Source organism: Mytilus trossulus, chromosome 12 (assembly GCF_036588685.1).
Source record: "Mytilus trossulus isolate FHL-02 chromosome 12, PNRI_Mtr1.1.1.hap1, whole genome shotgun sequence".
Taxonomy (NCBI): Eukaryota; Metazoa; Mollusca; class Bivalvia; order Mytilida; family Mytilidae; genus Mytilus; species Mytilus trossulus.
In genome coordinates, this window is record NC_086384.1 from 32,635,691 (window position 1) to 32,662,895 (window position 27,205).

At 33.4% G+C, this 27,205-nt stretch overlaps 1 protein-coding gene across 1 annotated transcript in view; it reads left to right on the forward strand.

The window, feature by feature from the left end:
* Nucleotides 1–27,205, forward strand: part of LOC134692374 (rootletin-like) — a 49,556-nt gene that overhangs the window by 10,994 nt on the left and 11,357 nt on the right. The window contains exons 3-5 of the mRNA XM_063552824.1: nucleotides 20,198–20,630; nucleotides 20,975–21,189; nucleotides 21,458–21,578. Coding sequence (XP_063408894.1) covers nucleotides 20,198–20,630; nucleotides 20,975–21,189; nucleotides 21,458–21,578 — 769 coding nt within the window. The remainder of the gene's footprint in view (nucleotides 1–20,197; nucleotides 20,631–20,974; nucleotides 21,190–21,457; nucleotides 21,579–27,205) is intronic.

The following is a 27,205-nucleotide window of genomic DNA, read 5'->3' on the forward strand; positions in this document are numbered from 1 at the left end:
CGAGTCTAAATTGAAAACTACGTTCAAACCTACGATTGCGTTGGATAAAAACCGCAATTTTTATACGTGTGCATGTCAAACAAATTTCGTTGTAGAAGGGTCTAAAAACAGCACAAACAACATTTTCCAAAAGACCAAAAACAGTGAAAAAGTATATTTAAACAAAACGCATTTGACTAACAGGTCGAACAACTGATGTTCTTTAACCCTGCTGACTGCCATTGGCGATTGCCAAATAAAATTGATCACAAGATGTAACAAAATGGATCTTAATATAAATTTTATACTAAACAGAAAAAAAATTGTTAACCTGTGGCCACGATGTTGTGCCACAAACATTCGGTGTCAATATTTCTTTAGTACACCAGATCCGGATTTCGACAATAAATGTCTCTTCAGTGATGTTAGGGATCGAAACGATATTTGGAAAGCCATATGAAAAGTACCCTCAATTTTAGATCAACTCTTGAATTTTAAGAGTCAATATAGGATGAACGGATCATATAAACCGGAGGGAAAATATGATACATGCTCAAACAAAAAATATAAACGAGTCTAAATTGAAAACTACGTTCAAACCTATGATTGCGTTGGATAAAAACCGCAATTTTTATACGTGTGCATGTCAAACAAATTTCGTTGTAGAAGGGTCTAAAAACAGCACAAACAACATTTTCCAAAAGACCAAAAACAGTGAAAAAGTATATTTAAACAAAACGCATTTGACTAACAGGTCGAACAACTGATGTTCTTTAACCCTGCTGACTGCCATTGGCGATTGCCAAATAAAATTGATCACAAGATGTAACAAAATGGATCTTAATATAAATTTTATACTAAACAGAAAAAAATTTGTTAACCTGTGGCCACGATGTTGTGCCACAAACATTCGGTGTCAATATTTCTTTAGTACACCAGATCCGGATTTCGACAATAAATGTCTCTTCAGTGATGTTAGGGATCGAAACGATATTTGGAAAGCCATATGAAAAGTACCCTCAATTTTAGATCAACTCTTGAATTTTAAGAGTCAATATAGGATGAACGGATCATATAAACCGGAGGGAAAATATGATACATGCTCAAACAAAAAATATAAACGAGTCTAAATTGAAAACTACGTTCAAACCTTTGATTGCGTTGGATAAAAACCGCAATTTTTATACGTGTGCATGTCAAACAAATTTCGTTGTAGAAGGGTCTAAAAACAGCACAAACAACATTTTCCAAAAGACCAAAAACAGTGAAAAAGTATATTTAAACAAAACGCATTTGACTAACAGGTCGAACAACTGATGTTCTTTAACCCTGCTGACTGCCATTGGCGATTGCCAAATAAAATTGATCACAAGATGTAACAAAATGGATCTTAATATAAATTTTATACTAAACAGAAAAAAATTTGTTAACCTGTGGCCACGATGTTGTGCCACAAACATTCGGTGTCAATATTTCTTTAGTACACCAGATCCGGATTTCGACAATAAATGTCTCTTCAGTGATGTTAGGGATCGAAACGATATTTGGAAAGCCATATGAAAAGTACCCTCAATTTTAGATCAACTCTTGAATTTTAAGAGTCAATATAGGATGAACGGATCATATAAACCGGAGGGAAAATATGATACATGCTCAAACAAAAAATATAAACGAGTCTAAATTGAAAACTACGTTCAAACCTATGATTGCGTTGGATAAAAACCGCAATTTTTATACGTGTGCATGTCAAACAAATTTCGTTGTAGAAGGGTCTAAAAACAGCACAAACAACATTTTCCAAAAGACCAAAACAGTGAAAAAGTATATTTAAACAAAACGCATTTGACTAACAGGTCGAACAACTGATGTTCTTTAACCCTGCTGACTGCCATTGGCGATTGCCAAATAAAATTGATCACAAGATGTAACAAAATGGATCTTAATATAAATTTTATACTAAACAGAAAAAAAAATCGTTAACCTGTGGCCACGATGTTGTGCCACAAACATTCGGTGTCAATATTTCTTTAGTACACCAGATCCGGATTTCGGCAATAAATGTCTCTTCAAGTTCAGTGATGTTAGAGATCAAACGGTATTTGGAAAGCCATATAAAAAGTACCCTCAATTTTAGATCAACTCTTGAATTTTAAGAGTCAATTTAGGATGAACGAATCATATAAACCGGAGGGAAAATATGATACATGCTCAAACAAAAAAATATAAACGAGTCTAAATTGAAAACTACGTTCAAACCTATGATTGCGTTGGATAAAAACCGCAATTTTTATACGTGTGCATGTCAAACAAATTTCGTTGTAGAAGGGTTAAAAACAGCACAAACAACATTTTCCAAAAGACCAAAACAGTGAAAAAGTATATTTAAACAAAACGCATTTGACTAACAGGTCGAACAACTGATGTTCTTTAACCCTGCTGACTGCCATTGGTGATTGCCAAATAAAATTGATCACAAGATGTAACAAAATGGATCTTAATATAAATTTTATACTAAACAGAAAAAAAATTTGTTAACCTGTGGCCACGATGTTGTGCCACAAACATTCGGTTTCAATATTTCTTTAGTACACCAGATCCGGATTTCGACAATAAATGTCTCTTCAGTGATGTTAGGGATCGAAACGGTATTTGGAAAGCCATATAAAAAGTACCCTCAATTTTAGATCAACTCTTGAATTTTAAGAGTCAATATAGGATGAACGGATCATATAAACCGGAGGGAAAATATGATACATGCTCAAACAAAAATATAAACGAGTCTAAATTGAAAACTACGTTCAAACCTATGATTGCGTTGGATAAAAACCGCAATTTTTATACGTGTGCATGTCAAACAAATTTCGTTGTAGAAGGGTCTAAAAACAGCACAAACAACATTTTCCAAAAGACCAAAACAGTGAAAAAGAATATTTAAACAAAACGCATTTGACTAACAGGTCGAACAACTGATGTTCTTTAACCCTGCTGACTGCCATTGGCGATTGCCAAATAAAATTGATCACAAGATGTAACAAAATGGATCTTAATATAAATTTTATACTAAACAGAAAAAAAATTGGTTAACCTGTGGCCACGATGTTGTGCCACAAACATTCGGTGTCAATATTTCTTTAGTACACCAGATCCGGATTTCGACAATAAATGTCTCTTCAGTGATGTTAGGGATCGAAACGATATTTGGAAAGCCATATAAAAAGTACCCTCAATTTTAGATCAACTCTTGAATTTTAAGAGTCAATATAGGATGAACGGATCATATAAACCGGAGGGAAAATATGATACATGCTCAAACAAAAAATATAAACGAGTCTTAATTGAAAACATATATATATACATAAGTACGTCTGAGTCAGTGACAACTCTACAACAGATGTATCCATCGGATCACCATCAATGATAGTGATACATGGCTGTGTACATAATGTATATACAACTCGTCTAAACATCGACCCAACAATGTTAGATCTGTAAATTTGCTTTTGCAAATTTTTGGTTCTTCCCTATCTTACACTAATTTGCAGGATCCTTTACTTAAAATTTCTTTGCGTCTGGCGTCCGTCGTCGTTAACTTTTACAAAAATCTTCTCCTCTGAAACAACTCGACCAAATTAAACCAAACTTTGTCACAATCATCATGGGGTATCTATTTTAAAAATTGTGTCCGGTGACCCGGTCAACCAACCAAGATGGCCGCCATGGCTAAAAATAGAACATAGGAGTAAAATGCAGTTTTTGGCTTATAACTCAAAAACCAAAGCATTTAGAGCAAATCTGACAGAAGTTAAATTGTTTATCAGGTCAAGATCTATCTGATGAATCGAACAACCTGTTGTTGGGTTGCTGCCCCTGAATTGGTAATTTTAAGGAAATTTTGCTGTTTTTGGTTATTATCTTGAATAATATTATAGATAGAGATAAACTGTACACAGCAATAATGTTCAGCAAAATAAGATTTACAAAAAAGTCAAAACATTCGAAATGGTCAGTTGACCCCTTTAGGAGTTATTGCCCTTTATAGTCAATTTTTAACCATTTTTCGTAAAGCTTAGTAGTCTTTTACAAAAATCTTCTCCTCTGAAACTACTGGGCCAAATTGAACCAAACTTGGCCACAATCATCATTGGGGTATCTAATTAAAAATAGTGTCCGGTGAGCCGGTCAACCAACCAAGATGGCCGCCATGGCTAAAAATAGAACATTTGGGTAAAATGCAGTTGTTGGCTTATAACTCAAAAACCAAAGCATTTAGAGCAAATCTGGCATGGGGTTGTATTGTTTATCAGGTCAAGATCTATCTGACCTGCAAATTTCAGATGAATCGATCAACCTGTATCTTAAATAATATTATACATAAAGATAAACATTCAGCAGCAATAATGTTCAGCAAAGTAAGATTTACAAATAATTCAACACGATCGAAATGGTCAGTTGACCCCTTTAGGAGTTATTGACCTTTATAGTCAATTTTTGACCATTTTTCGTAAATCTAAGTAATCTTTTACAAAAATCTTCTCCTCTGAAACTACTTATTAAACCAAACTTGGCCACAATCATCATTGGGGTATCTAGTTTAAAAATTGTGTCCGGAGACCCGGTCAACCAACCAAGATGGCCGCCATGTTTAAAAATAGAACATAGGGGTAAAATGCAGTTTTTGGCTTTTAACTCAAAAACCAAAGCATTAAGAGCAAATCTGACATGAAGTTAAATTGTTTATCAGGTCAAGATCTATCTGCATTGAAAATTCCAGATGAATCAAACAACCCGTTGTTGGGTTGCTGCCCCTGAATTGGTAATTTTAAGGAAATTTTGCTGTTTTTGGTTATTATCTTGAATAATATTATAGATAGAGATAAACAGTGAACAGCAATGATGTTCAGCAAAATAAGATTTGCAAATTAGTTAACACGACTGAAATCGTCAGTTGATCCCTTTAGGAGTTATTGCCCTTTATAGTCAATTTTTAACCATTTTTCGTAAATCTTAGTAATCTTTGACAAAAATCTTCTCCTCTGAAACTACTGGGCCAAATTAAACCAAACTTGGCCACAGTCATCATTGGGGTATCTAGTTGAAAAATTGTGTCCAGTGACCCGGTCAACCAACCAAGATGGCCACCATGGCTAAAAATAGATAATAGGGGTAAAATGCAGTTTTTGGCTTTTAACTCAAAAACCAAAGCATTAAGAGCAAATCTGACATGGAGTTAGTTGTTTATCAGGTCAAGATCTATCTGCCTTGAAAATTCCAGATGAATCAAACAACCCGTTGTTGGGTTGCTGCCCCTGAATTGGTAATTTTAAGGAAATTTTGCTGTTTTTGGTTATTATCTTGAATAATATTATAGAAAGAGATAAACAGTGAACAGCAATGATGTTCAGCAAAATAAGATTTGCAAATTAGTTAACACGACTGAAATCGTCAGTTGACCCCTTTAAGAGTTATTGACCTTTATAGTCAATTTTTAACCATTTTTCGTAAATCTTAGTAATCTTTTACAAAAATCTTCTCCTCTGAAAATACTGGGCCAAATTAAACCAAACTTGGCCACAGTCATCATTGTGGTATCTAGTTGAAAAATTATGTCCAGTGACCCGGTCAACCAACCAAGATGGCCGCCATGGCTAAAAATAGATAATAGGGGTAAAATGCAGTTTTTGGCTTATAACTAAAAAATTAAGGCATTTAGAGAAAATCTGACATGGGGGTTAAATCGTTTATCAGGTCAAGATCTATCTGCCCTGAAAATTTCAGATGAATCGAACAACCCGTTGTTGGGTTGCTGCCCCTGAATTGGTAATTTTAAGGAAATTTTGCTGTTTTTGGTTATTATCTTGAATAATATTATAGATATAGATAAACTGTAAACAGCAATAATGTTCAGCAAAATAAGATTTACAAATAAGTCAACACGACCGAAATGGTCAGTTGACCCCTTTAGGAGTTATTGCCCTTTAAAGTCAATTTTTTACATTTTTCATAAATTTTTGTAGATTTTTAGAAAATATTTTCCACTGTAATTACTGGGCCATGTTCATTATAGATAGAGATAATTGTAGCAACAAGAATGTTCAGTAAAGTAAGATCTACAAACACATCACCATCATCAAAACACAATTTTGTTATGAATTTATCTGTGTCCATTGTTTAATATGCACATAGACCAAGGTGAGCGACACAGGCTCTTGAGAGCCTCTAGTTAATAAAATGTATTTTTTGATAAACGGCGTTCTATATATTTTTTTGTCAAAGCGTCGTCACAGCTCGGTCACACCTACATTTTAAATTGTGTGTGACATTTTATATGTACCTAACCCTCTTTTGTACGGGGCGCCGAATGGGACTCTTGTGGTTTTGTACCAAATTCAATTCTGTCATAACAAAATCATTTTTGTCTTACAAAACTATGTGCTACAAACTTGTTTTGTGAGAACTTCAATTTTGTAATGACAAAATTCATTTGTGTAGACAAAATTCATATGTGTCATGACAAAAGTCAATTTTGTCTAAAAGGTATGCAAATATAACATATTTGCATACAAAATTGACTTTTGTTACCTGATATGGAAATTAAATCACAAAAGTCAATTGTGTGAGGTAAGATTCAATTTTGTGAGACAAAATTGACTTTTGTGAGACAAAATTCAATTTTGTCAATTTTGTTGAGACAAAAGTAAATTTTGTTAATTTTGTTGAGACAAAAGTCAATTTTGTTAATTTTGTTGAGACAAAAGTCAATTTTGTCAATTTTGTTGAGACAAAAATCAATTTTGTCAATTTTGTTGAGACAAAAGTCAATTTTGTTAATTTTATTGAGACAAAAGTCAATTTTGTCAATTTTGTCAATTTTGTTGAGACAAAAGTCAATTTTGTTAATTGTGTTGAGACAAAAGTCAATTTTGTGACGACAAAATTCATTTTTGTGACGACAAAATTCAATTTTGTAACAACAAAATTGACTTTTATGAGACAAAATTGACTTTCGTGAGACAAAATTGACTTTCGTGAGACAAAATTCAATTTTGTCAATTTTGTTGAGACAAAATTCAATTTTGTCAATTTTGTTGAGACAAAATTCAATTTTGTCAATTTTGTTGAGACAAAAGTCAATTTTGTCTCACATTGGTCAATTTTGTCTCACAAAAGTCAATTTTGTGTAACAAAAGTCAATTTTGTGTAACAAAAGTCGATTTTGTGTAACAAAAGTCGATTTTTGTGTAACAAAAGTCGATTTTTGTGTAACAAAAGTCGATTTTGTATGCAAATTAGTTCACAGAAACCACACTAAACTAATTTGAATACAAAATTCACTTTTGTCGCCTAATTTTCAAATTAGGTAACAAAAGTCAAGTCTGTGTATTACCAATATTATTTAAACTAATCGGGCGTAGCTTACGTTTTTATTTGCATAAGGACAGTCTATGTGAAGATGTGTGTGATAAGGATGATAACCGTTATAATTATTACTGATTTCTAATCACCTATCAGTGTCATCAAAGGAATTTACAAAACAATGACTGGACAATTCATTTTTGAGTTTATCCTTAAACCCCTAACTATGGATGGACTGGTTTATTATGAGCGAACCGGTTAAACTCCGCCCAGTCAAGTGAAATAAATTGAGTAATAACAAAAATGAATTTTGTCATGACAAAAGTGACTTTTGTCCGCTGATAGATAATTTTGTATGACAAAATTTTAAATTTGTAGTATGATACAAATTTTGTTAAACTGAACTCAATTTTGTTGAACAAAAGTCACTTTTGTCCGTACAAAATTGAATTTTGATTACAAAACCACAAGAGTCCCATTCGGCGCCCCGTACTTTTGAAGCTATGATTTGTTTATATATGAAAATGCGTATTTTATAAATCGATATTGTGAAGTTGTGAAAGTTTTCGGAATAAGAAATAGCAGGTTTCATTTTCAAACATACTAATATACGTAACATGTTGAAATGGTTGATTGCTTGAAGCGAAGTGCTGTTCTGAATATGAAATCCTGGCTAACAGAAGACACAGGCGATTTTACGATCGAAATATGTCAAATTTAAACACGCTTATAGATATCGAGAACTAATTACTACGGTAAACAGATGAAATACGCAGATATTTATTTGGTCTATTTTAAATTTTAGTTTTCGATGTTGTGTTTTGAAAACAGTTGTTTGTCTTTAGTCATTTTGTTTTGTCATGGTTATGTCAGTTCCCTCATTTACATCTCTTTTTGTAATCATTGTTCTATGATATAAAAAAAATTACTAAATATACAGCTACATGAAATTAAATAGAGTGTACTATCTTATAATTTCAAGAGAAAACTTTCTTAAATAATACATCGGTCTCTATGTATTAATAATTGCCTCATTCATATCATTAGATATACAAAAAGATAAATTGATTGATAGGAACAGCAATATTAAACCCCAGTCAAATTAAATAATGGTTCCGGAGCAGCTGACGTGTTTTACAACTTTGATATAATAATTCCACAAATCCAGTTGAACACTCAGGAAATCAATAGCAAGGTTGTCATTGTACTATAAGGACACTTGTAATATTTCTATCTGTAAACGGATTAAAGCTGAAAAAAATTTCTTATGTGCTTAGTTTCATGCCTGATTCTTTATTCTTTAACAATATTCCAACCAACTTGAAAACCTTGTATGGCTAGAATTTGTTTTCATTAGCTCAGAAGTCGGTACACGACTTTTTAATAATTTTTAAAGAGTATCTTTTAAGAGGTAATGTTACAATACTGTCTGAAGGTTGTCATGTAAAAGCGTGTAAACTAGCTGTACTCATTTGTACGTGTGGTTCATATGTGTTTTTTTTTTATCGTTTTAAGTTGAATCAGAATTGATTTTTCCTGTCTGAACTGTTTTATATTGATCCTTATGTGGCCCTTCATAATTTGCTGTTCGATGTGAGCCAAGGCCGAAAATTGACTGGTTAGACCAGTCGGTGTCAACAGTCTTTAAAAATTGCTGTCTGCTCTTTCGTGGATTTGTTTTCTCTTTGACATGTTCCCCATTTCAATTCTCAATTTTATTTTCAAAAAGCTACAGACTAGCGAACATCCATATTTTTTCCCCAAAATTAAGCCATAAAAATAAGAAAATTTAAAACTGAGAATTCTGCCCGTGCAGATCGAGTTAGTTTATTCTGACCCTTAAAAAAAAGGTAAAAAGTCATATAAATTATTTAAGGATTCCTCAATATACATCTGATTGTTAAACACCGTTTATTAGTATCAGAATATCCATCATCCACAGACATCATATGTGACCTCCATTGTTACTATTATTTTTATTTTTTTTATTATTTTTATGACTTTTTTTACTCCTCTACAAGCAAGTCTGTTCTCGTGGGCGATAGCTAAACAAGAAGAATTCTGAGACAAATCAAGGTCAACACTTTAGGTCTTCAGCAGAAGAGTTCACTCTTGTTCTTCTCTCAGACAGTGAGAAGTCACCAATTTGGATGATCTTAATATACATTTGGTAAAAAGGGCAGGTTCAAGGCTAATGGATTCCATTGTATGGATCAGAAACAAGCTACATAAACGTACCAAAAGGTTCAAACACATGCAAGTTATGTTTGGTTAGGCACATGAGATGCTACAACCAAAGTAGGGAAATACTTTAAAGTGAGATTTCAAAACCCATCTATTATTCTAAAATACTAGAACACACCCGCGAAATCGCGGGCATTCAGAGCGTAGTTTAAAGTATGTAATGTGTTGTTGGAAGAATTTTGTAAAATATTGAATGACTGGAGAATTTCAGCAAAAATATCATAGGTTATTGGGGACAGGAAAATGTTTTTTTTTTTTATCCCTCCTCCTTTATTTCCAAAATTCCCATTTTTTTTGGTTTTCTATCAATTTCAATATGAACATACATTTAGTATGATATGAACATTTAAGAAAGGAGCCTGTAAATCAGTGGTTGTCGTTTGTTTATGTGTTACATATTTGTTTTTCGTTCATTTTTTGTACATAAATAAGGCTGCAAGTTTTCTCGATTGAATTGTTTTACATTGTCATTTCGGGGCCTTTTAAAGCTGAGTATGCGGTATGGGTTTTGCTCGTTGTTGAAGGCCGTACGGTGACCTATAAATGATAATTTCTGTGTCATTTTGGTTTCTTGTGGAGAGTTGTCTCAACATGGCAATCATACCACATTTTTCTTTTATTTGTAATCAATGAATTTTGCATAGGCGGAATCAGGGGGGGGGGGGGGGGGCGCCCCCCTTTTGTGTGAAAAATTTGATTGATTATATAGGGAATCACTGAAGATTGACTGGAGCAGGCCCGCCCCCCCCCCCCCTTTAGGTCCGTCAGTCCCCCCCCCCTTACAAAAAGTTCTGGATCCGTCACTGTTTTGTAAAAGCCCGCCCCCCTTTCGTGTGAAAAATTTGATTGATTATATAGGGAATCACTGAAGCGTGACTGAAGCAGGCCCTCCTTAGGTCAGTCAGCCCCCCCCCCCCCCTTTTACAAAAAGTTCTGGATCCGCCACTGTTTTGTAAAAGATTTAATGACTCGAGAAGTTCAGAAAGGTATCAAAAGTTCACATGAATAATTTTAGCGCTTTAATATCTGTAAATTATGAACATGCATTACTATATAAATAAAGTGTATTTACTTTCAATTCTAAGTTTACTAATCGATCCATGGTGGTCATTGATATAGTATACAGACACTCTCTATTTAATCAACTCTGTGACCGCCGTGGATAGTAAACTTGAAAATACACTTTATTCGTAGTATACATGTATGTTCAAAGTATACAGAAAAACGCAAACCGGAAGTCTAATCTGACTTAAAATTTCGTCCAATGACGGGACAATATCCGAATGCCTTTTTTCCCGTTTTTCTCCCAAAATAACTCAATCTGAATAATTATATGAATAGAATGACAAATGCGACTATGCACTGTACATATAGGACACAGAGGCGTGTTGATTAATTTATTGTAGAAAGAAGAGAAGAGACACACAAAATGAGGTCTTCTCGTTTAATAGTATAGATAGAAGATAGATGACAAATGCGACTATGCACTGTACCTATAGGACACAGAGGCGTGTTGATTAATTTATTGTGGAAAGAAGAAAAGCGACACACAAAATGAGGTCTTCTCGTTTAATAGTATAGATACCCAGGACAAAGCTTACCTAACCCTGACAAGAAAGGTATCCTGGAAAAAACGGGATACACAGCGAGTAACCTTACTTGAAATTTCTCATTATTCTATTGTTGAATTTCAACCATCAAGAAATGACCCAGATCTCACTCCTTTCATGAGGATGATATAAAGTTGTTACAATAAACAACCGGATACGTCAGTTGAATAATACTGAACAGGACAGATCTCCAAGATTTTCACTCTGAACAACAAAAGGCCACACAAATTGGTAAGACTCTGAATTCACCAGGTACTAAAATAATGCTGAGTTCACAGGTAATTCGAATTCGATGCGCATTAACTAATTCGAATTAGTTTAATTCACATTCGAAACGTTTTACATCCTAACGTCAATTCCAATTCGAATTGCAATGCGCGTCAAATTCGGTTTACTGTCCAAACGACGTTAAATTTTAATTCGTATTAACAAAAGCGTGTTTCTAATGCTAATTGGATAATTCGAATTAGCCAATTCGAATCAATTTGAATTAAAACAGATGAGTGTGTGAACGCGATTAGCGAATTCGATTCGCATTCGATTCGAATTCAATTCGAATTAAATCAACGTGTGAACGAGGCATACAAACTGTTCTTATCAACAACGAACTTAGAAAATCTTCACAAGTTACTGGTATCTCATTTCAATTCGAATGTTAGTTACCACAAACTATCACTGTACGCAATTGGACAACAGTGTTAAATAATTGGCACGTAAAATGACCAAATGACCTCAAATTATAAAACTTAGAAAACCAAATCCTGACATCACGAAATCAAAATTAAAATAAATTTAATTCGCAAGTTCACTTACACATTGTGCCAACACAACATGGTTTTTATGTTACACCACCACCACCAGAACCACCAAATCAAGGAATACAACAAGTGCCAACTCATCCTTAATTTCATTATGGTATACTAAGTACCGGCTCCACCACCTTCTATGTATAGACAATCCGATAGAATACCAGAAGTTCTAATATAAACGCAAAGACCTAATATTAACTTAATAATAAAAATTGATTTTATGTTCAAGCAAGCACAAATATCAATCATTCACCATGTGATCTTATAACACAATTACCTACGTTCGATAGTTATAACTGTATTGCTGTCAACCAAAGAGCGTCCCAACATTCTCTGTTTAACCATTTATCCAGAACTCATACAAATGTGCTAAAAACATTTAACAACCATTAAATCTGCTTTGTTGAACTGACACGAAATTCAAAGATGCTGAAGATATTAGCAACACACTGAGCAATGATAGTAAAAAAGTTTTGCTGTCAGAATAGATCTAAAATTAAAAAAATGCTGATGGTATAAGTCACACACGGAACATAAATAGTAAAAACTGTTTTGCTGTCAGAGAAGAAAATGCTACAGAGAAGACACCTATTAGTTATATACAGGATCGTCATTCTATAGATTCAAGCTTACCATACAATCTTTGCCAAAATCTAAAGTTCATCTCACCAATTGACTCATCAGTCTGAACTATTAATAGTAAAACCTCTTTACCTGTAAAGCATACGAAGGAGACTAAGCGATTAGACAACTGTCCCCATACAGTTCAACCAAAGCCAAATCACCATAATTTGATACGACTGTCATACAAGTGAGAGGTTTAGCTAGCTTGTAAACCAGGTTTTCTACACCATTTTCTACATAAGAAGATACCTGTACAAAGTCCATATGACAGTTGTTATCAATTTGTGTCATGTGTATGAGCTTTTGATTTTGCCATTTGATAAGGGACTTTCCGTTTTGAATTTTCCTCGTAGTTAAGTATTTTTGTGAATTTACTCACAGTGCGCTAAAAAGTGGAAACTATTTTTGAGACAAATGACAAGCCATTTTTCTAGTTCTAGATCTAGCTTTCCAGTGAAAGGAATGATCTCACCTTGGAAAAAGCATGTCCACTACGTATTCTCTCTTTCAACATTAAAGGCTTCAATTCGAACCCAAAAAAACCTAAAAAAGCATTGCATCATTCTCTAACAAGACCACTGGCTCTTTAACTCAAAAAGAACTATTGACACATCCCTCAGACTTTATTACATTTGCTAGACATATTGCTAAAGGTTAACCAATGTCCCAAATTGGTATACCAAGAAGACACGGTGGTATTACAACCTTATACAGAAAGTCTATGTCTTCAATGTTCTCTCAAATTCCAGACGGCAACAACAGAATACAAGTATAGAATTGTCGACAGTCGGAAATCCTACCTGCTAACTAATGGATATCTTCCCTCTAGATGTACGAATAAAGTGCATGATACTTATACAGCATCAAGAGACACAGTGACTATAAAAAAAATCCTCAATTTCCAAGAAACCTTATCAATTGTTATTGCGATGGATTTTAAAGGCTCGATCATAAGACATTTTGACGACTCCCAAAATGAACTGTTTAAACAGTTTTGCAAAAAAAATCAAATAGAATTTCCTGTCAAATACCCACCTGAAGACACATTTTTAAGGAGAATCTAGATCACAAATTGACTACATATTGGTGAAATCTATTGTTAACGATAAAAGACTTTGGGAGCTTATTCGGGTCAAGATCTTAACTGTTAGACACAACAACTCTTGCCATTGTCCTGTGTCTGTAGATCTTTGTATAGATCTAAGGACCAAACAGAAACATTACAAAGAAAATACATGTACCAAAATCAACTTTGATAAAGTAAATAAAGACAATTATGCTCTACAAGTAGAGGAAGAATTGAAGGATATAAATATCTACACAATATAACACCTTATGAAATTGTTCAAGCTATAGACCAATTTCTCACTGGTTTGAAAAATGTTGTAAAACTCCATCGGAGGGAGGAAATCAAAGTTAAGCAGGACGAAAAAGACAAGTTGCTTACCAAAGTAAGCTAATGCTGTCAGTAAATCAAAAGGACCTTCTACCTTTGAAAACTAACAAGGTTCACGTCCTTCTTAAGATACGTTATATAACATACATAGGCTTGATTTCAAACGTACAAAACTATCAATACAAAGACATCAAGGTGCTGACAAAAGAAATAAACCCATGAATAAATGATGAGAGCAACTGACAGAGTAAAAGATCTTTTCTTTAGATTATAAAAAACTCAAACATCCTCTTCTCCCATTTCACTCCCACTTTAAAAACCACGGATAAGGAAGCATCCACCCAGCTGATATGAACGATCAATTTAAGGAACATTTGGCTAACTAAGTAAAACAAAGGTGTATCATCTTTCAAGTGAAGAACATGTAAACTTAGTTAGATGCAGAAACAATAGTCAAACTACTTGTATGTGAAAATGAAGGAATAACCATACAACCAGTTACCTTCAATGAGATATAAAACAGTGTTAACATCTTATATATAAACAGAAATCTGGAGATGTAGACGGTTTAAAATCTGACCATTTTATATACAGAGGTTAAGCACGGATGATTTTTTGTTGATGAAAAAAAGTACCAAGAACCTAGTCTTGAACTTTTTGATAAGAAGATTAGCGAAAAACAGAAAATAAGGCACCTGGGTAGTGGCAGACAGGACGGAAATAGCAAAAATGTAGTTACGAGAATTTCTACTGCTAGATCAACTATATATATGTACACATTTATATCAGTCACTAGTATTACACGATTCAATCAGCAGGTAAAGTCTATAATTTGAATTTTTACATGCTTCATAACGTCTAAAACTATTTTCCACCTAGTTATTTATTTAGTTGATCAGAGTTAATATACCTAAAACGATTCCAGTGATTAATAATGGTTCTCTAATGTCTTACACAATGTGGTTTCCAAGCTGCGTTAGGTGTGTACTGTCCCACTCCCAAAAAAACGAATAGACTTCTTTTGTATCGAATTTATATGTCCCAACACTGCCGCTCCGTAGATAATAGTACTCCAAACAATCGAGTCATATAGTTTTGTGAAAGAATCAAACGGAAGCCCTCCAAAAGGATTTATATTCAGATATTATGAGGCCTAAGGTACGATTGGCGGATGCTGCTACGTGTTTTGCCATATAGTCCAGCGGCTTTGTGAAAAAATGTGCACATCCTGTTACAAGCATGAAATTTGTCATAGACCTTCCTCAACTATTACTCTTTCATTTCAGATAGGGAGGCATTTGAAAAAAATGTCTTACTTCCGGTAAAATCCAAAATAGCGGACGTCATACTTAAATCAGCACAATATCGAAGGCTAGCGTGTAAAAATGTCCTATTATTATGCTACTATCATAATATTTGGTACAGACCTTTGTGTTTTACTACTTTTGGATACATTAAATAGATTAGATGTCTTCAGAAACCCCACTTCCGGTTAAAATCCAATATGGCGGACATTGTACTTAAATAAGCTTATTTTTTAGGGAGGGTAATTGAAATGTGTTTTAACGAATTGCTACTATAATTACATTGTGTATGAACCTTTCTTTGGTGTTTCTGATGGAGACAATGTATAAGACATATGTCTTAAAAACCCTTACTTCCGGAAGTATCCAAAATGGCGGACAGAGAAATATCAATTTTTTATTCAAATTTTCAATTTTTTTCAAAATGTAAAGAAAATGATTTTATTTTGTGCTGGTCATTAAACTTTTGGCTTTAAGTTATCCCAAAAAACACTTATTCTAGCATGTTGTAAATGCTAAGATATAAATTAAAGTTGACACTTCCGGTAAAAATACGACATAAATTTCGAAGATGAGTCCTCAATCTATTTCTTCGATGTAGAGTTTTGAATACATTGATTTAAACAAAATAAAATCACTATAGTACTAAAAAATATTTAAAATTACTACTATTTGGCCAAGAATACATGCTTATTCACAGTAACCACCACAGTCATACAAGGCAGTGCACGGGAGACCCGATTTTACACATTAAAAATAACCGCGGCATCCTTTCTTACATCCATAATGTACAAGCTTCTGAAAAAATGATGAGGTCCCTTCGCAATCCATTAGTGACAAGACTAGGTAGCATAAGAGTCAATCCAAAGCTCGTCTCACTAAACACCTGCATTAGCTAGTATATTACTAGTTTTACATGCTTGAAAAGACTAGAACAAGTCATTGGAATAGCCTCACTTAAAATGAGTTTTCCCTTTTGTGCAAAAATTGACTTTCTTGCTTCGTTAATCATGTTAGATCTGATAAGTTTGTGCGATCTTACAGTAAAACCCCGGTGATTTAGGCTGACCAATCATCATTCTTTATGTTAAAGTCACATCTTCAAATACCATCAATGTCTCCCACGCAGTCTTTTTTTTTCCTTTTCAAGCAAAAAGAGAACAGTATCACAACCCGTCATAAGGTATGGATCAAATAAAAGTGTGTGATCACTCATTGCCTAGTGCATTTGAAAGACCATTGATAGATATTAATCCAAAAATTTTTGCCTCCCCAAATACAATTCATAGTTCGTCTGCCCCTATGTCACGGAATAGCGAAAAAGTATTGACAGTATCATCAGTGACGGTTAATCATGACTCGTTTAAGTGCGTGTTAACATTGAAACTGTAACAACAGTGGATCTAGTGTTGAATGTGAACATAGACAATACTGGTAGTTTGAAAGCTGCTAAAAGAAGCAAGGGCAACATTTAGGGGAAAGGGAATACACAGACGAACCCAGGATTAAAAACATCCTCAAAATTGGGAAAGTTTTCTGAGAGATGACGACAGTAAGAAAGAACTTTTAAGTTTTCATTTACAGGAGCTTGCTCAATACAATTTTGAGTACAAGGCAGTTGAAGCAACAAATGCTCAGGATGTTCAGTGTTATCCACCACTTGCTGATGTTTCAAGTTTTAGCACCATGTTTACACGAAGAGACTGACACTAGAATCAAGATAGATGTGTCTGATGCAGTGAAACATAGACTTAACTGAGTCATGACTCAAATAGTCGATACTGATGTCATTGCTGTTTCGCTAAATAGGGGCAGACAAACTTTGGTTTGCATTTGGAAGGGGAAAAGTATAAGAAATATATCAATCAATGACCTTTCAAGTGCACTAGGCATTAAAAGAAAACACGTTTGCTGGAAAAGGAACTGCGTTGGTGACATTACTGGAGTTTGAAGATGTGACTATAGCATTTAGAATGATGATTGACCAGATGATGATATGGATTTGATGTTTAATGTCATTGAAAACGATACGTGGTTTTGTTGGAGGATCGCAAAAAAAAAGAAACAGATTAGGTTAACAAGGCAAGAAAATATTGCAGAATTTATGGATGTGAGAAACAATACCACAGTCTTTGTAAATGTTGGAAATCAGCTCTCCGATTGTGAATTGCGGCCTACTGAGTATGCTGATTGGGTACATGTATTATGTCCTTACCTAAATAAAATACCTTGAAACTGAAATACGAGTGGATGAAGTCTTGGATGCGTATGGTAGTTATAGAAACAAATGGTCAGGATATTCTATCTTATCCACCACGTAATGTATTTCAAGTTCAGCACCAAGTTCACATTCAGAGGTAGACACTAAAATCATGGTGCATGTGTCTGATGCAGTGAAACACGCACTTAAACGAGTCATGATTCAAACAGTCGTTTATGATGATGCTGTCACTTCTGTTTCGCTATTCCGTGACATAGGGGTAGACGAACTATGGATTGTGTTTGGGAGGGCAAAAGACTTTGGATTATTATCTATCAATGGACTTTCAAATGCACTAGGGAATGAGTGATCTGAGTGATCTGAAACACTTATTGTTATCCATGTCTTTACATGTTGTGATATGGTCCTCTCTTTGCTTGAAAGGGGGAAAAAGACTATGTGGGAGACATTGATTGCATTTGAAGATGTGACGTTAACAAAAAGAATGATGATTAATCAGACTAAATCACCGGGGTTTTACTGTAAGATCGCACAAACTTAACATATGGGTATAACCTGGTTAACGAAGCAAGAAAATAAATATTTGCGCAACAGGGACGGCTTTTTGAGGCTATTCCCTCAACTTGGTCTAGTCTTTTCCAGCATGTAAATCATTCAATATACTTAGGTAGGTGTTTAGGGAGACGAGCTTGGGATTGGCTCTTATGCTACCCACTCCAGGCGGGGACAAAGAGGATAACTTTTGAAAAACTATTTTTGAGGCCTCATCATTTTGTCAAAAGCTTATACATAGTGGTTGTAAGAAAGGATACCGCGGTCATTTTTAATGTGGAAAATCGGATATCCCGTGCACTGCCTTGTGTGCATGTCATGGTGACTGTGAATAAACATGTATTCTTGGCCAAAAAGTAATAATTTTAGATAATTTTTAGTACTATAGTGATTTTATTTTGTTTAAATCAATCTATCCAAATCTCTATATCGAAGAAATAAATTGAGGACTCATCTTTGAAATTTACGGCATATTTTTAACCGGAAGTGTCAACTTTATATCTAAATATTTACAACATGCTAGAAAAGGTGGTTTTAAGGATAACTTTAAGCCAAAAGTTTAATAACCAGCACAAAATAAAATCATTTTCTTTAAATTTTGAAAAAAATGAAAATTTGAATAAAAAATTGATATTTCTATGTCCGCCATTTTGGATAAAACCGGAGGAAGGGTTTTTAAGACATATTTCTTATGCATTGTATCCATCAGAAACACCAAAGAAAGGTTCATACACAATGTAATGATAGTAGCAATACGTTAAAACACATTTCAGTTACCCTCCCTAAAAAATAAGCTTATTTAAGTACAATGTCAGCCATATTGGATTTAAACCGGAAGTGGGTTTTCTGAAGACATCTAATCTATTTAATTTATCCAAAAGTAGTAAAAAACAAAGGTCTGTACAAAATATTGTGATAGTAGCATGATAATAAGACATTTTTACACGCTAGCCTTCGATATTGGGCTGATTTAAGTATGACGTCCGCCATTTTGGATTTTACCGGAAGTAAGACATTTTTTTCAAATGCCTCCCTATCTGAAATAAAAGAGTAATAGTTGAGGAAGGTCTATGCCAAATTTCATGCTTGTAACAGGATGTGCACAATTCGTCTGAAATATGCTTGTAGCCGCCGGACTAATAATTTTATAGTCCAAAGTAAAATCACAAAAATACTGAACTCAGAGAGGAAAATCTAATCGGAAAGTTCATAATAACATGGAAAAATCAAATGACAAAACTCATCAAAAACGAACGGACAAGAACTGTCATATTCCTGACTTGGTACAGGCATTTTCAAATGTAGAAAATGGTGGATTAAACCTGGTTTTAAAGCGCTAAACCTCTCACTTTGATGACAGTCTCATCAAATTCCGTTATATTTATGTACAATGATGCGTTAACTGAACAGACATACTAAATAAAATAGTCAAAATATGGGTAAAGCAGTCATCATCGTGTAACAATTTTAAAAGGAACAATTTAACAGAACACAAAAACGTCTATCTACAAACACATTCATTGATTCGCGTGTCTGACGTCAGAAAATGTTATACGATGCCACTGCTGGTGGACGTTTCGTCCCCGAGGGTATCACCAGCCCAGTAGTCAGCACTTCGGTGTTGACATGAATATCAATTAAATGGTCCTTTTTTTATATAAATTTTCTGTTTACAAAACTTAGAATTTTTCGAAAAACTAAGGATTTTCTTACCCCAGGAGTAGATTACCTTAGCCGTATTTGGCACAACTTTTTGGAATTTTGGGTCCTCAATGCTCTTCAACTTTGTATTTATTTGGCTTTTTCAACTATTTTGATCTGAGCGTCACTGATGAGTCTTATGTAGACGAAACGCGCGTCTGGCGTATAAAATAATAATCCTGGTACTTTTGATAACTTTTTATACGTCACACATATTTGTCGTTCAATGTATAACGCGAAGGTACCCAAATTGCACCTATTTTGACAGTTTTATCAGTTAATAAAGCATGTATATCCCATAACCTTTTTATCGCAGAATTAGTACAAGAAACTTTTACAAATAAAGATCCGGCTTCTTCATAAATTACAACTTCAATTATTAGAAAATGTGCTTTATTTTTTAGGTGGTTGAGATAGAAGCCAGTCGTGAAGCCCTCAGAAAGGAACTTGCTAACACTCAACGTAAGATCGGTGAAGTTGTCAAGGAGAGCAGAATGAAAGAGAAAGATTACCATATGGCACTTGAAGACAGCCGCAGATTTGAAAGGAAAATGGAAGACCAAAGACGTAACTTAGAAATCCAATTTGAAAATACAAATGCTGAAAATGAAGAATTGAAATTGAGGTTAAATGGAGCTGAAGGACGAGTCAACGCCCTTGAAGCAACCCTTGCTAGACTTGAGGGTGCTAAACGTGACATTGAATTCAAACTTAGTAGCATTGTGTCAAGTTTGAGAAGGACCATTGGATTCAGACAAGAAATGCCAAGAGCCCGTAGTCCAGTAAGGTCCCGATCCACCAGCCCAAGGCGATCCAGACCAAATTCTCCAGCTAAAGGTAAACTTAATGATATGAAATATTTAAAACAAAATTACTTTTGTCAGATGTTTATTTAAGATTAAAATAGAAATGTGAAGAAAATGAACTGAAAGAACATGAACTTTTTACTGGAAAAACATAAACTTTTTACATCATTTTAACAAGGTTGCCTTTTCCCGTGATGGCAAGATTTAATCATGGAAGATTATGTCTTAATTTACATGTTGTCAAAGCACGGCTTTTACAGACTTGTGCTAATCTAATTTGTATAAGGGCTGATTGAAATGCGTGGCTTGTAAATGTTGTACTTATGGTTACATGTATGTTGTATCTTCATTTAATTATTTGATTATCGTTTATAGGATTTGAGAATACATATGCCACCACTACTGAAGGCCGAGGTAGTCCTATTCAAAGAACTGAGTCACCTGATAGAGCAGTTAGTCCAATCAGAGTGTCATCACTAGGTGTGTCACCTTCCAGATTTGAAATGGCAACTGTTGATGTGGACCCAGAAGCTGTCAGAATGGCTCTCCGTGACTTTGTACAACAGTTGGCTAATGCTGAGAGAGAAAGGGTAGGTTGGATGTTTTATTTTAAAACAGTGACAAGCAATACATATATTGTTGTGATCAATGTGTTACCTTGGAAGTTTGTTTAGTTTGAGGAAAATTTACTGCAGTTTTTTTTTTAACTTTGTTTCTTTTAAAAGGTATAATAACACTAAAAAGATGAAGATTTTTTATGAGCTTAACATATTTCTAAAGGAGGATGGTATATAGTTTTCATGAAATTAAAATGCAATGAATGCGAAACTGCAACATATTGAATTGTCTCCCTTATAGGATGATGTTCTGGCCAATACAAAGAGTATGGGAATACAACTTCAGGAATTAGAAGATGAGAAGGGCAGAGTAGAGAGACGTTTGGAACAATTACAGAAATCTCTAGGAGATGTAGAGGAAGGTTAGTTAATATTTTACAGTTGCTCAATATCTAAGCTCTATGTATAACAAAGTAGATCATTATCTATTTCAATAGTTTCAAATGAATCTTCTTTAGAAATGATTGGTCATGTTTAGTGCTTAACTGATCTCATTCTAATATAATGCTAGCCTTGTCTTGTTTTGTGCTTAACTTATCTCATCCAGTACAAGCCTTTTCTTGGTTTGTGTCAAACTGATCTAATACCAAAAATTTGTTAATCAAAGGGAGTTAATTCCTGTCAATCATTAATGTATGACTTCAGATGTGTTTTCAGCAAAATAAAATACTTGTAAGTATTACCCTGGTGTGAATTGATGACTTTGTAAGTGGATTTAAAAAGTTTGAAATGACCACTTTTGATGAATTTCTGCTGACAGACTTGTGAAAAGAAAATACTGAAAGAGTTAAAAATGTTATTTAATGGTCTATAAAGTGATTGTATTTTCACACCTTACTCAATAATTTTTTAACTTGAATTCCATCTTATATTTTTTTAGATATATTTCATGGCTAAAAGACGAAAAAAACAACAAAAAAGTTATGAAATCTGAAATTTTAAGAGCATGATTAGGAATAAACAATTGACGAAGAAAGGAAATGTTTCATTTAATGTGTACACCTTTATTAGATCATACCATAAAAGAACCTTTGACAATTTAGAAAGTCATTTGTCTTTGAGGTGAATTTTGTGAACATGAACTATACTTGTTTTTCAAGTAAGTTTCTGTTTGATAGGGTAAACAGGAAGAAAACTTGTAAAGTGATGGCAAAGCGACATCATTTATTTTATATTCAGTGTTGTAAAAAATACTTGAAAATGAACCAAATCAAATTGAGAATAAAATAGTCATGGAAATTTTGGGTCTATTGATTATGGGGGTCTGACACTGTTTATCTATTTGGCTACAAGGTTCATTGGTTTGAGTATATGATAAAATTAAATGCTACCATTCAAACCTCAAACATCAACAATAAAATCAACGGTACCAATTTCGTTGCACCAGATGCGCATTTCGACAACACATGTCTCTTCAGTGATGCTCGTGGCCAAAATATTTGAAATCCAAAGCATATATAAAAGATGAAGAGCTATAATCCAAAAGGTCCAAAAAGTATAGCCAAATTCGTGAAAGGAATCAGAGCTTTGCATGAGGGAAATACATTCCTTAATTTATAATAATTTATAATATTTTGTAACAGCAAATTTTAATAACACAACAAATCCGTATTTTCATGCCAGTACCGAAGTACTGGCTACTGGGCTGGTGATACCCTCGGGGACTAATAGTCCACCAGCAGAGGCATCGACCCATTGGTAGTAATAAAATCAACGGTACAAATTTTGTTGCACCAGATGCGCATTTCGACAATACATGTCTCTTCAGTGATGCTCGTGGCCAAACTATTTGAAATCCAAAGCATATATAAAAGATGAAGAGCTATAATCCAAAAGGTCCAAAAGTATAGCCAAATTCGTGAAAGGAATCAGAGCTTTGCATGAGGGAGATACATTCCTTAATTTATAATAATTTCTAATATTTTGTAACAGCAAATTTTAATAACACAAAAAATCAACAAAATAGTCTTTTATTTGTAAACAGACCCCAGTTTGTAATCATGTCTATGATGAAACATAAGCAATATCATGGTTGCATTTTTAATCGGTGTCAAAATTATATAAGGTTTCTTAGTGCATATTTCTTCATATGCAGCCACAGGTGCATAGGAAATCATGCACACAGTTATTAAAATCAAAAATTAGGTTTTTAAATAAGATTAAATAATGCATTATTTATGTTTAAATCTTGATGGGAAATACCAATGAGAAAGTTGAGCCTAATTCAACTTTTAATCAAAATAAAATCATAACTGGATTTATTTTAATCAGAATGAAATCATAACTGGATTTATTTTAATCAGATTTATATTTAATTGTTTTTTGTATTATTTGATTTTATCAACACTATTTATATAATGAACTACTGGTCATTTTCGGACATTGGCCTTGTATTACTTTTATACAAATTGCAGTAAACCTTATGTCTACTAAAATTATATTTTTGGTGCCATTGATATATGTTTAAAAATTATATTGGCTTTTGTATCTCAGTATTTAGCTAATACTTTTCGTGATATTGTACACTTGATAAGTTTATGGTAGTAAATCTTGCTATGAAATTGAACTGAAAACTCTTGGTTCTGAAATATTAAGATACCGAAATTCCCTGAATCATCGTATGTAACATTCAAAGAATGTTAATTGAAAACAATTTAATTCCTGAAGTCACCTTAAATATCAATATAAACTAGATAAAAACAAATAAATGGACTAAAACAGATGAATTTTTAATGTTTTATTGTTCACAGTTTTAAAGTATATCCTTTTCAGTGTACTATAATGAGTTTTATAACAATGAATATAATTGTTTAAAGAAAATGTAAATTAGGAGATAACTGTATTGTATTTTAAGCTTGGACTTCGTTAAACGTAAATTTTACTGTCGCAAATTGAGTTTACCTAGCAACGCGGAGCGGAGATAGGTAAACGGATATTTGCGACAGTAAAATAAAGTTTTACTAAGGCTAAGCTTAAAATACAATACAATCACCTCCATTCTAATGCCACATATTAAAATAAATGTCATTTAATAAATATTTTAGCTTAAAAATTGCATAAATGAAAAAGTCCGCGAAATTGTAGAATCGTCTTTAGCATCTAAACAATGTGACGTCATATGGATACTCTGGATGTCAAACATGAATACAAAACGTATTTTTACTTTTCATACAGCTCAGTGTAGACAAAAAGAAGATGTTGAGGCTCAAATTGTGACTATCTTGTTTATTTTTTGAGAAATTACATACCAAAAAAAAATCGGAATCCAAAATGGTGGCTTTCTTAGTTACGGACTGGTAGAAGGTGGAATCTAACCCCTTAAAATAATTGTCAACGTAACAGTAACGTAACTTTAAATTACACCAACCACAAGATGAGAAATGTCAATGTAAAAAATGTGTAGTAAACAGTGAAATAAAAGTTGTATGCTGTTAAATACATTCATACTCTTTTGTGATCTTTGGTACTTTCACACTAAAATATTTACAATTGTATTGATCCACCTGAAGAATTAAATGTTTGGATTTAATAGATAGTTCTGTTTAATTGTGTTTGGGATTTTAATCGTTGAGATATAATGGCATACAAGATATATCTACTACCGAGTAGTTTGATGACAAATGCATTGGGACCAGATAACCCTAGCTGGCTTCCTCACAAGAATGATACGTGTGTTTAGAGTATTTCCCAATTAAATTGTGTGATAAGGGTTCATAGGAAGGTGAAACTTTAACAACCAATAGAAATTAAGATTAGATGGCAATGTTGAAAAAGTTCCAAATTTTTGTTTACTTTATAAATTCATTGGCATTGTTCTTCTGTTTTACTGTTCAATTTAAATTTCATCTAATAGTTGTTTTTTGTTTACTTTATAATTCATTGACTTTGTTCTTTAGTTTTAATGTTCAAGTTAAATTTCATCAAATACTTTACAATATTAATGTATGACTTAGATTTATTAATTAACAAATCAAGGATTCTTTTCATTTCAAATAATTTTTAATAAATAAAAATTGCTACCAGAACAAATGTTTGCTGGTTATATATTGATTTGCTGATTTTACAGTGAAGCTTACTCTGGACATTTATACATTTGTTTGTTCCATGCAATTCATGCCTACCCTGACTAAAATTAAGTATGAATTGTAAAAAAAAACCAGCACTCTTGTTATTCTAAAAGGCTAAAAAAAGTCTTTCAATAATTTATATCTATAGATATAGGAAGATGTGGTGTGAGTGCCAATGAGACTACTCTCCATCCAAATAACAATTTAAAAAGTAAACCATTATAGGTTTAAGTACGGCCTTCAACACGGAGCCTTGGCTCACACCGAACAACAAGCTATAAAGGGCCCCAAAATTACTAGTGTAAAACCATTCAAACAGGAAAACAAACGGTCTAATCTATATAAACAAAACGAGAAACGAGAAACACGTATATATTACATAAACAAACGACAACTACTGTACATCAGATTCCTGACTTAGGACAGGTGCAAACATTTGCAGCGGGATTAAACGTTTTAATGGATCCAAACCTTCTCCCTTTTTCTGAAACAATAGCATAACATCACAACATAGAAAAACACACGATAAAATATCAATTGGCAGACTTAACTCAATCAAAAAACGTATGATTACACAATGAACGAATAAATTTGATCTGCGATATCTGAATACAAATGCACAGTTAATTAAATATTAAAGACAAACATTCATGACCAAAAAGCTAACAAACAAATTCAAACAAAGCCATGGCAGGACATGACTGAGAAATATTTAACCAATCAATATACACTTAAAAAAAAAACCGGTTTTAAAAAAATAATTATAATCTTGAAGTCTTGAATCAAATGTAGTAAGAATAAGTGAAAAATTGAAGATATTACAAATAATCAAAGCTAGTCATGCTAGTGTACAGACAAGATCCATATAAATAACAAATAACAAAAAAGCATTATAAACAGTATCAACAGGTCGAATTAACAAGAAAATACGATTTGAGAGTACTCGCAGTTACTGACAGCTAGTTAAAAGCCAAAACCAAATAATAATAAAAAATCATGCATCAGAGACTAAAATCAAATAAAACACATCCCAGGGATTTAGTATTTTAACGTCATTAATAGTCAAAGAAGACACGACTTGTGCAATGCCAAAAATAAATGTATCGACAGGTAGTAGGATAGTGAAGAGCGACTTCTATAGAAATAAAAATTAACGTGTCTGTGTCTCTATACATCTCGCCTCAAAAGATAATGAAATTTAGTTATGTTTTAATTTGCTAATGACAAAATCAATATTAGTGCCAATGTGAACTATATTCAGAGATCTAATTACAATATTGGTACGATAACCCTTACTTATAAGTTTGTTTAAAGGTTCGATGAGTTTACAAGGATCACATAGTGATTTCCTCGCTTTAAGTACAATATTACCATAAAATTTAGGATGTGATATACCATTTTTAATAAGCTTTCTACAGGTATAGCCAAATTTACTAATCAAATCTTTGTATCTATGAAAGAATTTAGTAAAAGTTTTAAGTAATTTATGGTATCGAAATCCCTGACACAACAATTTACCAGTGATGCATTGATTACGTTTGTTAAAATCTATGACATCAGAACACACACGGGCAAACCGAACGAGTTGCGATATATAAACACCGTATGATGGAGCCAAAGGCACATCGCCGTCTAAAAAAGAAAAATTAACAATAGGAAATGAAAAATCGTCTCTTTTGTCGTAAATTTTAGTGTGAAGTTTCCCGTTCGGAATTGAAATGTCTAAATCTAGAAAAGGACACCTGCTGCTGTTAATGTTAGATTTAGTTAAAGTAAGTTCGTTTGGGTAAATTTCTGAAGTATATTTAGAGAACTCTGGATTATTCAACGAAAAAATATCATCCAGATAACAGTAGGTATTTTTGAATGTATCAACCAAATATAACAATGATGGGTCTTTACTGAGTTTGGTCATAGACTGA